Raw genomic sequence first — 12659 nt, 5'->3', positions numbered from 1 at the left:
TATAAAACAACTTGTCCCTACGTTTAAAAGGGTTATGTCCTTTAACACCTAGTGTCTTCAGCAATTTGTAAAGCAATGCACTGCATTTGAGAGGCTCTCTTAGGGGTGCTGCAAAAATTTGTTTAGTACATTCTGCCAAAATAGGAAACAATGTAATACCCTAGAAAGTACTCTTTCCTTAATATTTGGGCCGAGATCTTAGCACCTCACTGGAGGCTACAGTTCCTTGTCAGATAAAAACACTTCAAAGGGAAAATCCAAATAAAGCAAATCAATGACTCCAGCTACATCCCAGAGTTCAAATGTCACAGAACCCATGCTTTTGCAATTTAGTTTGAATAGTATGTTCAAACTTACCTCCTTTTGCTGACCTGAGCTAATGGGTCCTTTGTCCTTTCTATTCATGTCCTCTATATAGCTTAACAGTACAAAAGAAATGGACTAATAATATAGTCCAGACTTTTAATCTGATATCAAGGATTTTGCAAATGAAGGAAGTAGACAGTTGGGCCATCCAACAAAAAACAGAAGTTAAAATGGGAAGAGACCACTACTCTGACTAGGAGACACTAGCACTTCCTCATGGCAAAAGCCTCATAAGTTCTCATTAGGGCAGAAAAAGACATTCTTTCAGAGCAAGTGGCAATATTTATTTATGAAAATTCAGGATACACAAAAGAAAGAATTGTTCAAATTCCATTTTACTAAACAATTGCCAGAATTGTCTGGAAAGCCCAACCCCCACAGCAGTATTAATAAAACTGCAAAGGAGAATAATGAAATCTTTTACCATATGGGCAGCAAATGCTACCCTCAAGCGGCAGGGGCCTATTTCTGTTCCTGTTTATACCAGCTGGGCACTGCTATATTTCTGTTACTTCATTGAAGCGATTCTCAATATTACTTAGGTAACCGAGAGAAGAACATAGTCTAATGCACATCATAATGTTGTTGTATGATAATTGGCCCTGTGTAATAACAAATGCTCTTTAATCTGCTATTCTCCTGAACTGTAGAAAAACCAAGCATTTCTGTAGTAAAGCAAAAGACAAGCTACCTTGTAGGAGTAATGTTCCAGATTCAAAGCAGGGGAACTACAAAGCAAATGGTATGAACGTAATGGCTCGGTTTCAGTCAGTTTGCAGAGAGGAGGATTATTTTTATGATTTACATAAGTGAACATGTTTCTGTGACATCTGTGGATGATCCCCCTCCAAAATCAGTTTCCGTGTACCTAGAAAATACATAATCATACATGTTACATATATTTTGCCAGTGATTGATTAATCACACGATACATTTAGACTAGCCAATTGTACAAAGTAATTATTATCACATGATAAAAATGACTATCCAGCTATAAAAAGAGCTAGGCAACTATAAAGTTAGTGCTTCAAAATGTGTAACAACTCTATAGCTGTTTTTTATCCACCTTTTATTTGAATGCGTAGCAGGGCCCTTAGATCCAGTGGACACTGGCTTACAGTATGCATATTGTGCAAGTTCTATGCAAAATGTGGCACTCACCGGTTATTTGACTTGGTGTGAATAGGGAATTTGGCACCCATGAAAGAAAAGATAACAGGGTAAAGAGAGAGAGACAGAGAATGTTACTGTCTTGTACAGAAAGGAATGTATTTCTTGCCTCTGTCTTCTTTATAGCAAATTATGCAGAGTCAGAAAACTGAATACAGGTCTGTCTATGATTAGAGCTCTAATCACTAGCTCACCTTTCCTATTTAGTCAGTGAATCCACTGCCATCTAAACTTGAGGGGAAAATATCAACTACAGGAAACCACATAGAACGAAAGTAGCATTGTGAATAGGCACATCCTTGGCGATTAGGGAGTCTCAGGTAAGTTCATTCAGCTTCGCTGCATTCAGGACCTGCTTTCAACTTTTCTGAAACAGATAGGATGGAAAAGTAATAAACAGAACTCTGAATTGTTTGGAACATGTCTACAGGTCCAGCCAGATATTAAAGATTTCATGGCTAAGTTGCAAGCTGAGGGCTCGTCCCCACAAGTAGGGACACGCATTTGTAGTGGAAAAAAAAGCACAAATTTGTTCTGCTACTTTTGCCATTGCACACACCCCTACATGTGAGCTCTGGTGTGAAGCAATACCCTGCTTCAGGGAAACTGCTGTTCCCTGTTCTGCCTGGCTCGCAGTGTGCTGGAGGAACCGGGGCAGAAATAGAGGAGGGGAGACGCTCTGGCCAGCAGCCAGCGTCTCCCAGGAGAACACAGCCTCCATGTCTGCTGGTGCATGTTTCTGTGGTGTGTGTCACACTGCTTTACTCGTGGCATTTTTTCCTACCGGGGTAGCATATTTTGCCCCCGTGCTGGAAATTTGCAGTGAAGGTCATGTTTTAACATGCTGGGCATGTGGTTTGTGGCACCACAAAGAAGTTCACAGAATCACTAACCACACATTGCCTCACGTCTGGATTTGGCCTCAGAGGAGTGGGCTTTCATAGGAAAGCTGCAAGGGTTAATGATGTTCTACTAAGTAGTAGAGACAGCAGAATTTACTGTTTTTTGGATTAGTAATGCCAAAAAAAAGAGAAAAAAAAAGTAGACAATCCTCATTTGAAAAGGATTCGAGAGATCCATATCTCAAAGATATCTCTTCTTAGCCTCAGTTCTCATATCCAAGTGATAACCATCTCTCCTCATCTTTTTGCATACATTTTTTGTTGGAACCAAAGAGACATACACATCTGTAAGGGTTGAATTCCATGTAGATTAAGGCACTAAAGGCAATGTCTCAAGCACATATTTAGTTAATTTCTTTTCATTTGCCATTTTTAATCTGTCTTCTCTCTTTTAGGTTACATCTACACCGCAGCACAAAGAAATGATAACATCTCACGTGGACATATCTGAGCTAGCTTAGGTTGCAAATAGCCATTCAGATGGCCTCCCGTAGGCCACATACAAGTCATGAGGGGTTAATTTGTGGTCCCCAGTTTCCCACTTCGCACTGCTTCCCCCCCATTTACAGCTGCCTCCAGAGGCTCAAGACTCCTGTTTCACCTGTCTTTTACTTCCTGCTGTGAGACAGGGGACAGGGCAGGGCAACATGGCAGACCCCATGGTGCTAAGAAAGCCCATGGCATGGGGTACTGGCCCACTGTCACAGTAGAAAAGCCTGTACCTAGGGAGTTGGAGTGGTTGAAGCACTTGTGCACCTGCAGTGGAGTGGGACAGGGAAATGACCAAATGCCTGGTGCAGTGGGGGCAGGGACCACCTGCATGTACAATGCAGCGGGAGGTAGGGAGCACTTCCATGCCTAGTGCAATGAGGGAGCACCTGGAGGTCTGCACTGGTGCAGCCCATGGGGCATCATGCATCCCCTGGCCACTAAGCAGTTGGACAGCCCTGTCTTAAGCCATCAAGTATTTACCTAAAGTCCTCAGCACGCTGATGTAGCCATGTCTCTGGAATTCCTTGTAGACATACCCTTAATTTTCTCTCCTGTTCAGCTCCATTTTTAATCTTTACCTTTCACCCAGCCTCCTTATATAAAGATGGTAACACCCACACATGTATAGAGGAACTTTGCTTTTATCCTCTTATGTCAACGTTTTTGAACAAATGTCCTCAGATGTGTTCGTGTATGCCTCATGGGAATTGTGCTCTTGAATATAGTTGACAGGTTCTGGTCATTGGCATGTGTGTATATATCAGTTGTATGTCTATGCTATGCTGAAGTAGAGGAATAAAAGAAAATATTGGAAAGACAAGTAGAAGGGCATCAGATTGCAAGATGGGTGATTTCACTGTTTTGAAAGAAATCGGTAAATGTGCAAGTCAAATCCCAGAGCTGAGAGTCTGGAACCTGTATAATAAGCATTTTTTCTCCCCCCAGCCCTCTCATTCCAACTGTAACTTGAAGAAGCGAACAAATCCCATGACATCTCAGGCAAACCTGTCTCCTGATGCCAGTATAATGCCTAATACCGTGTATCGAGTTCAAACAGCATCAGTTCCTCCACCAGCTCCACCACCAGAACCAGAAATTGGAGGCACTAGTAAAATAGACCAGTATTCCAGGATCCTCTTTCCAGTAGCATTTGCAGGATTCAACCTGGTATATTGGATTGTTTACCTTTCAAAAGACACTATGGAAGTGAGTAGTAGCATTTAATTCTTGTAACTTTCGGGGGGAAATAGGTGTTGCTATCAATCTATAATAGTCAACTGTAAATAGCATCTAGTGACAAAGATGTTTTCAATACAGCATAGTCATTCTATATGGAAGGCCACATCTAAAACTTTTATTTCTACTTTCTTTTGACTTTGACCAAGACCAGGACAATTGTCTTTGACTGCATTTTCAGCAGTATTCTCAACAAATATATAAACCTTATTTTTCCATTGCTTAATCTTTGTAATTGAAGCAAGGAAGGTATTTGCTGAAGCAATGCAGCAGAGGAGATAAGAACCCTAATATCTCCCAAGATTTCCTCAATAGGATAAGTAAGAGTTTATTTTAGAATGTCCGTGTAAAATGTTCAAAATATTCTAAACATTTTCTGTTGGGGAAAAAGGGACTTTATGTACAATGGATTCTTTCTGAATATGGATTTATTATTATTATACATTTTAATCCCTATGATCCTTTGTTTATCTTTTCCCTGACACATACACACTTTTATGAACTTTCTTTAAAAAAAATAGTTTTATTTGCATTAAACAGAGAAATGGCTTCTCCTCAGTAGTCCCAGCATTATTTTACGAGGTTTAAGAGGTTCAGCAATGATGCATTTCATATAAACTGCATTGTGGGATAATGTTTTGATAACGAGTTTATCATTTCTATGCAGTCATTACACTTTTACATCTTTCTTTTGACAATTTAAATTCTCATGACTCCCCATGTCCCTCTTTCTCCTTCGCCTAAATACAACTCATTGGACAGAGGAATGATACATACTATATTTATTTGTTTCATTACCATGTTGTCTTTCAACCTCATATTTTGCAATGCACATTGTAAGCTCACTTAGCACTTGTGATAAACTGTCGCATTTGGACAAGACTAAATAATCAGAAATAGAACTAAATGTTGATATATTAAAATATGTATTGTATGCACATTTGAATATGTATTCAAGTTCACCTAAAGCTGTTGTGTTAGATATGTTAGTTGTTGTGTATAATTATTATATATACCTGTAGCAAAGCAGTTTAAGGACCAGGTCTCTAGTTACCACTCTCAGAGATAGCTTTGTTGACTTCAATGGAGCTCTTCTGATTTGCAATAAAAATCCTAACTTGAGGCCTGTAAAATTAATCAGTGTTATTGATGGTTTTCCAAAGTAGCTATGAAATATTTAAACTTTTCTACTTTATATATATATATATATATATATATATATATTAGTAAATAGTATAATATAAGTAGTAAATATATATTACTATTTCTATTAACCCCAGATTTTTTAAAGGTTTCTAAAAACCAGAAAAACAGTGCAGACTATAACTGTTTTTAATGTATCACTCTTAAACGCTCCCAAAGTTACACACAACTAGGAAATTCTTTTCACTACTTGCTTTATACCATAGCAGAAATCCTACACCACAGCTATAGTTAAAAGGGTACTCTGGTAAACACAGTTGGGACTATAGTCAGGGTTTGTAGGATTTGTTTTAATATAGATAAGTATAAAACAACTTAATTTCAAGACCAGGTCAAAGTAATTAAGTATGGAATATGAAATAAATTCCTTTAACAAATAATAAAAATCATTAGGATCATAAAGTAGAACTAGAAGGGTGCTCATGAAGTCATCTAATCCAGCCCCCTGCTCAAGCCAGGATCATTCCTGACTGAAAACCATTTCCAACCAAGTGTTTGTCTAACAGTATACTGGTACCTAATAGTACTCTGATGACATAATTTACATAAAGTAGCAATGAAGCTTAATCCATATACTTGAATCTGCTTCATCAAAATGATTCATTCTAGTTATAGTGTTTTAATCTTTAAAAAAAAAAGTGAACTGTGTGTATTTTAATACTGTTCCCTAGTTTATTCAGTTTTTTACAATGATAATTATACACTGTATTTATGAGGTGTTTTCCCCAAACAACATGGGGAAAATAAAGCTTCATCTTAGATTCAAGTACTGGTTCAGGGCAAGAAGCTCCAGCTTTGGCTTTGGCCCCAGGCCTGGAGTGCAAAGGGAAATGCAAGCATAAGTGTTTTGTAGGATTTTAATATACAGATTTACATCTCACTGATGTAAACTGTTGTCCAGTCAGGATTGGTGTTGTGCAGATTTCCCAAAGGTATAATTTTAATTGGCTTCACAAATAAATGCAATGTCTATACTTTGTGCAGTCAGATTTTATGAAATATCCACATTAAATGATATGCCAATTTAAACAGGGGTGGTCTGAGAGCATGTCTGATTGGGTGACCTTTACAAAAATCTTAGCGTGGGCATAGTAATAAAGGGATTTGGTGTTTTTAGGGGCTAGAACTTCTGGCTTTTTAATGTATACAGAATCAATACACTGATATGGTGAAGATTGTGGCTACAGCTTGAGTCAGATCTTCAGCTGTTTTAAACTAGTGTCTTTCCAATGACTAATTCAACAGAGGGAATGCAATTTTAGGTAGCTAAAGATCTGATACACCTTCTTTTGGATGAGTAATAGAAATGAAACTCTGTCATTCATACTTACTAAAGCTTCTTGGTACTTTTTGCAAAAGCAGGGGTGTTAACATTGGTGCAATGGAATGATAGTTATATTGTTCCCAGATTTGTCCCTTGCTTTCAGTAGGCTGCAGCGTTCTCTCTTACTTCAGTGACCTGGTTTCAGATCATCATCTGGGTTGAGTAATTTCAATCAAGATAAGGATTAGGTTCCAAAATTCTGTGCAGTGTTTCTTTGCACCATTAAATAGTTACATTTATTGCCCAAATCAGAGATGGCTGCATTTCAGGAGCTAGTGAACCAAGTGATTCTTGTATAGTTTATTTAATGTATCAGATAATAAAATTTGTAAAGCACTTTGGGATTCATTATGGTGTGCAGTGCTTTATAAAATGTAAAATTATTACCATTAAGTCATTTTTCTTATCAGGAATAGTACACTTTTGCAAAAATGATAAGAAGGAAAATGAAATTAATATACGGGATATACAGAGACACTAGTAGTAGATTTCATTTTCTCACATATTTTTTTCCATCTTTGCCTTATTCTGAATATTATGAAGAACAGCAAGTATAGTGAACCTACCCAACTGAGATGATCATAGGACAAGCAATTGCAGCAAATCCTAAGACAAATAAGGAGAAAATACTGTTTTAACATTGTATATAATATTCACTGGGTGCATCTACACATTCATTAATGTACTGTAATTACTGCACATTAAGTTTAGTACTGTGCGGGCCAGGAGCGGTCCGGGCCCTTTTTTGCGCCGCGAGGGCTGTGGCCAGCAGCCCGGGCACGCTGGGTCGGAGAGAACAGGCGATACGCTGGAATTAGGCACGGACGCGTACTGGTTGATTCAAGATTGTTTACTTACACCGAAGATGGTCGCGGTGTAGGCTGGACAGTTTCCCAGGCACAGCTCCGCTTAAATCCTCGTTTGAGGACTCAGACAATATTCGGATCACTCCCACGGAGTTGTCGAGGCTCTGTGGATCCTTTTGCGCGCAGGGAGAGGGATACGTCGAGGATTGCGAATGGTGACGGGGAGAGGCTAGAGGCTGGTCAGACCCCTGTTGCCTGCTTGAAATGCACTGGGTCCGATAGGCTCCGCAGCGCTTAGAGATCTTCACACAGCGTGAAGTCTCCTCCTCCTGGTGTTCGTGGAGTCCTCCAACTTGGGCGGAAACCACTCAAGCCTTAACTTGGGCGGAAACCACTCAAGCCTTTTATCGCTATAGAAACCCAATCGCTAGCCGCCACGTGTGAATAATTTCACGCAAGCCAATAATGGGGCTCGAATTTGAATACGAATGGCGGGAACTCTTTGCAAAGTGCATTTCTGTGCTGCAAAGAAGAAATGCACACTGCAAAGGAAGCTACAAATTGGCGGGAAAATAATTCAGTGGTGCCAAAGCACACACAAAAACAAAATCACACCTTTGGGTTGTGACAAGTACTTGCATAACTAAGTACTAAATCAATGCACTGTAACTGGCAGTACTGTGCAAGTACCAGCACACGGGTTTACACAGACATTAAGAGTGCGTCCACACATGTGTGGACATTTGATTCCCAGGACAACTAGCAGCAGCACACCTTGCACCGCAGCTACTTCTCCCTGGGGAACGCCTGTGCCATGTGCTCTTTGGCATGCAGCAAGTTGCCCTGGGTGAGGTAGGAGAGGCTGAAGCCAGCACTGGGTTGGCCCCAGCATCTTTACCTGGGGTTCTGGGGGCCTCCCAGGGCTGTAGCCATGGCGATTCTGCTGCACAGAACCTGGCCAATAGCCACAGAAGAGGTCCAGGTGGGCCAGCTCCGTTTTTCAGCAGCACTTGCTGCCCAAGCATGCGCTGCTCCGGTCCTTTTTTCCATGTTTTTTTTTGTCCCCTGGATATCCAATAAAAAAGGGGATATCCAGGGGTCAGAAAACCCCATGGAAAAAAAAGGACCAACACAGTGCACTCTTGGGCAGCGTGCCATTGCAGCACGGAGAACACTGGACTGCGCGGTATGTTTTGTGGCATTACATACTGCACAACTGTGCTCATCTGGATGTGCCTTAATTATGCAGTATCCTAATACTACTGTACAGTAGCCTATTAGCACAGTTTTTGCCTAGCACACTTCTGCAGAGTGTTATTGGGCTCCTGCACAGTTAGCATCTCATGTACACACACCCACTATGTGCCAAACCGAACAAGTTCAACAAGTTAAAAAATAATAATTGCGCATTTATGCCAAATGGTCAATATATAGTATACACCAAAAACATTGCACTAGATTCGTGGTACATTTGCACAAGTCCATCAGTGCAAGGTATTCACAAACCCAGTAGATCCAAGCACTGTAGAAATTTCTTTGCATAGTGGAATCCTCCCATGATAGATCATAAGAGCTCTCTCCAGTGTCTATCCAGTATAGTATGGCTAAGGAAAAGATGGACTATTGGGATGTCACTGAACCCTTCTGAAACCTGGCTGCTCGAAGCAAACCTTTGGCAGCCTTCTAACCGGCTTGATGTTATTTAGTTGATCTTGATGACGTCAAGCCAGGGGGATAGCAAAAACAGCATAAAAAAGCTGAACTCCCGTCCTGCATCTCTCAAGTTGGTCTTGAACTAAGCACAACTCTTTGGATCAGACAAGCTAGTGCATCCCTTCACCAAACTTTCTGTAACTGTGCTTTTTTCCTGTTAAAAAAAATAGCAGCATCTTCAGAAACAGTTGGAAGAAAATTGTAGATGTTTTAAGTGAATTTTCTGTTCATGGAGAAGATAGGGAAAAGTCCTGCCCTAGACTCTCCTGGTTAGGTCATGAGTAGAAATGAGTTTCCTTTGTCCCTGAATATCAGTTATCTGCCTCATAAAGCTATCACATGATTTGCTGCATTTGAAATAATTGGCTATTACTGTTTAACAGTTGTTCAGGACTAAAGTACCCATGGTGTGGCAAGTCAGCAGTTATAATAGCAGAGTAGGGCAGTGAATCTAACACAATGTTCTGTCTTCTATGTGCTAGGTTTTATGATTAGTGGTTACTAGTCTCCAACTTATTTTTTTCCACCATAATTAATAATGAAAAAATAAAGTATTTAACATTTTTATATGAAAGACTCCCAAGCCATAAGTTTAGTATTAGTTTTTAGACTATAGTAAATTTTGATAATTTTACAAGTCTCTGGAAGTGCTGACAGATGCTTAACTGTAGCAGCATGAAAAAATACTGCTACAGTTTGGTACATATTTATAATATGAAAACAAAGCATTTAAAATCACTATTCTAAGAGGACTTATTCCCTTTCTCTGTAAAGTCAATTCATAATTTAAATGGAAGGAATAAAAATGTGGTGAAACTGGAATTCTGCCACCTCTATTTCCATGCTCATAATATTTTGTTGAGGAGGTACCCATTAAAAAAAAAAAGACAGCAAACAAGAAAAAACAATAACCTCACCCCTTTCCCTCATAAGAAACAAAATAGCATACAGCCAGGCAAACAGCCCAGATACAGACATTTCTAAATGGAAAATGAAAAAAAAAGCTTTGGGAAAGAAATAGGGCAGTTTTTACTGAACCCAAAGAAACACTAACTTTGGAAAAAGTTATACAGGGATGATAATTTCCTCCATATACACAGCAGGTCTCCCACAGAACTGGGTGACTAGGTTTCAATGAATAATTTATAGGAATTACCATTAAGGAATGGACCACAAGCTCATCCAACCCAGTATGCTCTAAACAAGGCAATATATCTTTCAGAGAAAGAAGTCCTAGAGTAGACAGTTATGGAATAATCTTCTCACCATCACTAACAGCTTGGTTTATGACTTGAAACATGAGGTTTTTGTTGTTAATCCAGTCCTGATTATTGTAGGTCTAGATGTCTTGATAACCATGTAAATGTCCAACTCCCTCTTGAGTCCTGCCAAGCTCCTGGCTTCATTATACTTTTTGGCAACGAGTGCCACCAGCTAATTGCATGCTGTGTGAAAAAGAATTTCATTTTATCAGCTTTAAATTTGCTGCCTTTCAATACATTTAAGTCCCTTGCCAAGTGCCCAATCTTACTTCTTTGTTGTATTCATTATTTTGTATGCTCTTTGCCACATTACCCTTTTATGCACTGCCTTTCTAAAATAATCAGTCCCATTCTTTCTACAGAGTTTTTTTTATTCTATTTTAATATATTATAATATTGAACTCTGTCAGAAGAGTTAGTTCTGAGGAGGACTTGAAGGAAGAGTGTTACATGGCAAAGAGGCTACATTTGAGGCAGAGGTCAACTTTTATAGACACTTGAAGAAGAAGGGAAGCAAAAGGGCATTAAGTTAAAGTGCAGGGCATGAGGTAACAGCAGGAGAGTAACTGGAGGTGGGAGAGCTACATGGTGAAGTGAAAAATGTTTTTTCTGAGGACTGAAGAAGCAGAGCAGACACTAGCTAAGGAGTGAATGGAGCAGAGATGTGACAGGAATTAGTTTTTGCAGTAGAGTGGATAGATCAGAATAGAGACATGTGAGAACTGAAAAGGCATTTAACATAAATAATGTGAGAATATTCATAAGGCCTAGCTGACCTATGCAATATATATCATATCATATTTCACTTTAAATGTGGCCAAACTAAAGTGCAGGAGGGAAAAAAACCCTGGAATCATCATGATGCATTCTTAGATCTGAGCTTCACTGATCCAAGTAGGAAGTTCTGCTTCTACATCCCCCCCCCCCCCCCCAAAAAAAAACACCCCAAAACACCTTACTTCTGGTGTTTCACTGTTTTAAGCCCATTGCTACAACTGGAGATCTAAAGCAGATGAGTTCTGTTGTTGTTTAACTTCTACATTGCTGGCAGCACAACTGACATTTCTGTTTGAACCTTTTCTTTCAGGTTTTTGAACCCAGTGCAATGTATCTTCAAAATGACTATGAGCCCAACTGATGAACTCAATACAGGTCTGACAAATCAGCAAAAGTCTTTTAGGATATATACCTGTCTTGACTTGCTCTCAGTGTCAAACATTGTGCAACTATATAAGACTTTCCCTGGAAATTTCAACTTCGGGCATTTTAAAGGGACAGACTATTTGCAAACTTTTGGTTTTAAGGATAAATTATGTTGATTCTACTATCTGTTCTTTGCTTATTCAGTATATGGTCCAGAACTGAGAACTGTGTATGTTCTGATTCTTTCATAAATGTATAAGAGTTTACCTTTAATCAAAAGTCACATTAGTTCTTTAATCAAAAGTCACATTAGTTCTTAAATACTGCTAATAGTTACTAATAAAAGACATCTTAAGATGATGACACAATGATGATGTCAGCTGTGCCAGTTTACACCAGTTAAAAATTTGCCCTAATATCCACTGAGAGGTCCTATGAAAAAGGACTGCTTTTCAATCACTTTTCTTAATGAATGCTTAATGAATAATGGATGTTGTATATTGGATAAAAATAACGGATGTTGCCCTATATCACTGTAGTGATGTGCTACGTCACTGTATGGTGCACTACAGCAACATAGCAATCAAATGGGTCTACAGATGATGGGCAGCTATGTCACCATAGTGGTGTGCTCCCCCATTTTAGGCACCATGTAGATGCACCCTGTAGCATTGTTTACCATCTTGTTCAAATGTAATTTTTAAGTTAAATGTTTGTTGGATATTATAAAACACCAACAAAACATAAGGAAAAAAGAAAAAGAAATATAAGCTCTTGATCTGGTGAATTTTAGTTCTGCAAGTTATCTTACTGATGGCTTTATGGAGACAAAACTCAGTGCCCCTTTTATCACTAGTAAAGGTGAAAGCATTATAGTTTGATTCACATTCTGTTTAATGCAAGGTCTTGATGTGGTATTTTTGTAACATATTTCTCCTGTCAATTCACAATATTGCCACCATTCAGCTCCAGCACCTTTTTTAAGATTGTAATTGAAGAACACTTACCTAATAAAATAAAACCTGAGTCTTCTTTCTTGTTA

The 12659-nt window shown here is 39.1% G+C and overlaps 1 protein-coding gene across 1 annotated transcript in view; it reads left to right on the top strand.

Annotated features, from left to right (window-relative positions):
* GABRA6 (gamma-aminobutyric acid type A receptor alpha6 subunit) overlaps positions 1–11612 on the top strand; it is a 30969-nt gene extending 19357 nt beyond the window's left edge. The window contains exons 9-10 of the mRNA XM_006033878.1: positions 3876–4136; positions 11562–11612. Of these exons, the coding sequence (XP_006033940.1) occupies positions 3876–4136; positions 11562–11612 (312 nt within the window). The remainder of the gene's footprint in view (positions 1–3875; positions 4137–11561) is intronic.
* Positions 11613–12659: the final 1047 nt, after the last annotated feature.

Source organism: Alligator sinensis, unplaced genomic scaffold (assembly GCF_000455745.1).
Source record: "Alligator sinensis unplaced genomic scaffold, ASM45574v1 scaffold530_1, whole genome shotgun sequence".
Taxonomy (NCBI): domain Eukaryota; kingdom Metazoa; phylum Chordata; order Crocodylia; family Alligatoridae; genus Alligator; species Alligator sinensis.
This window is presented reverse-complemented; position numbering and strand designations above follow the sequence as displayed.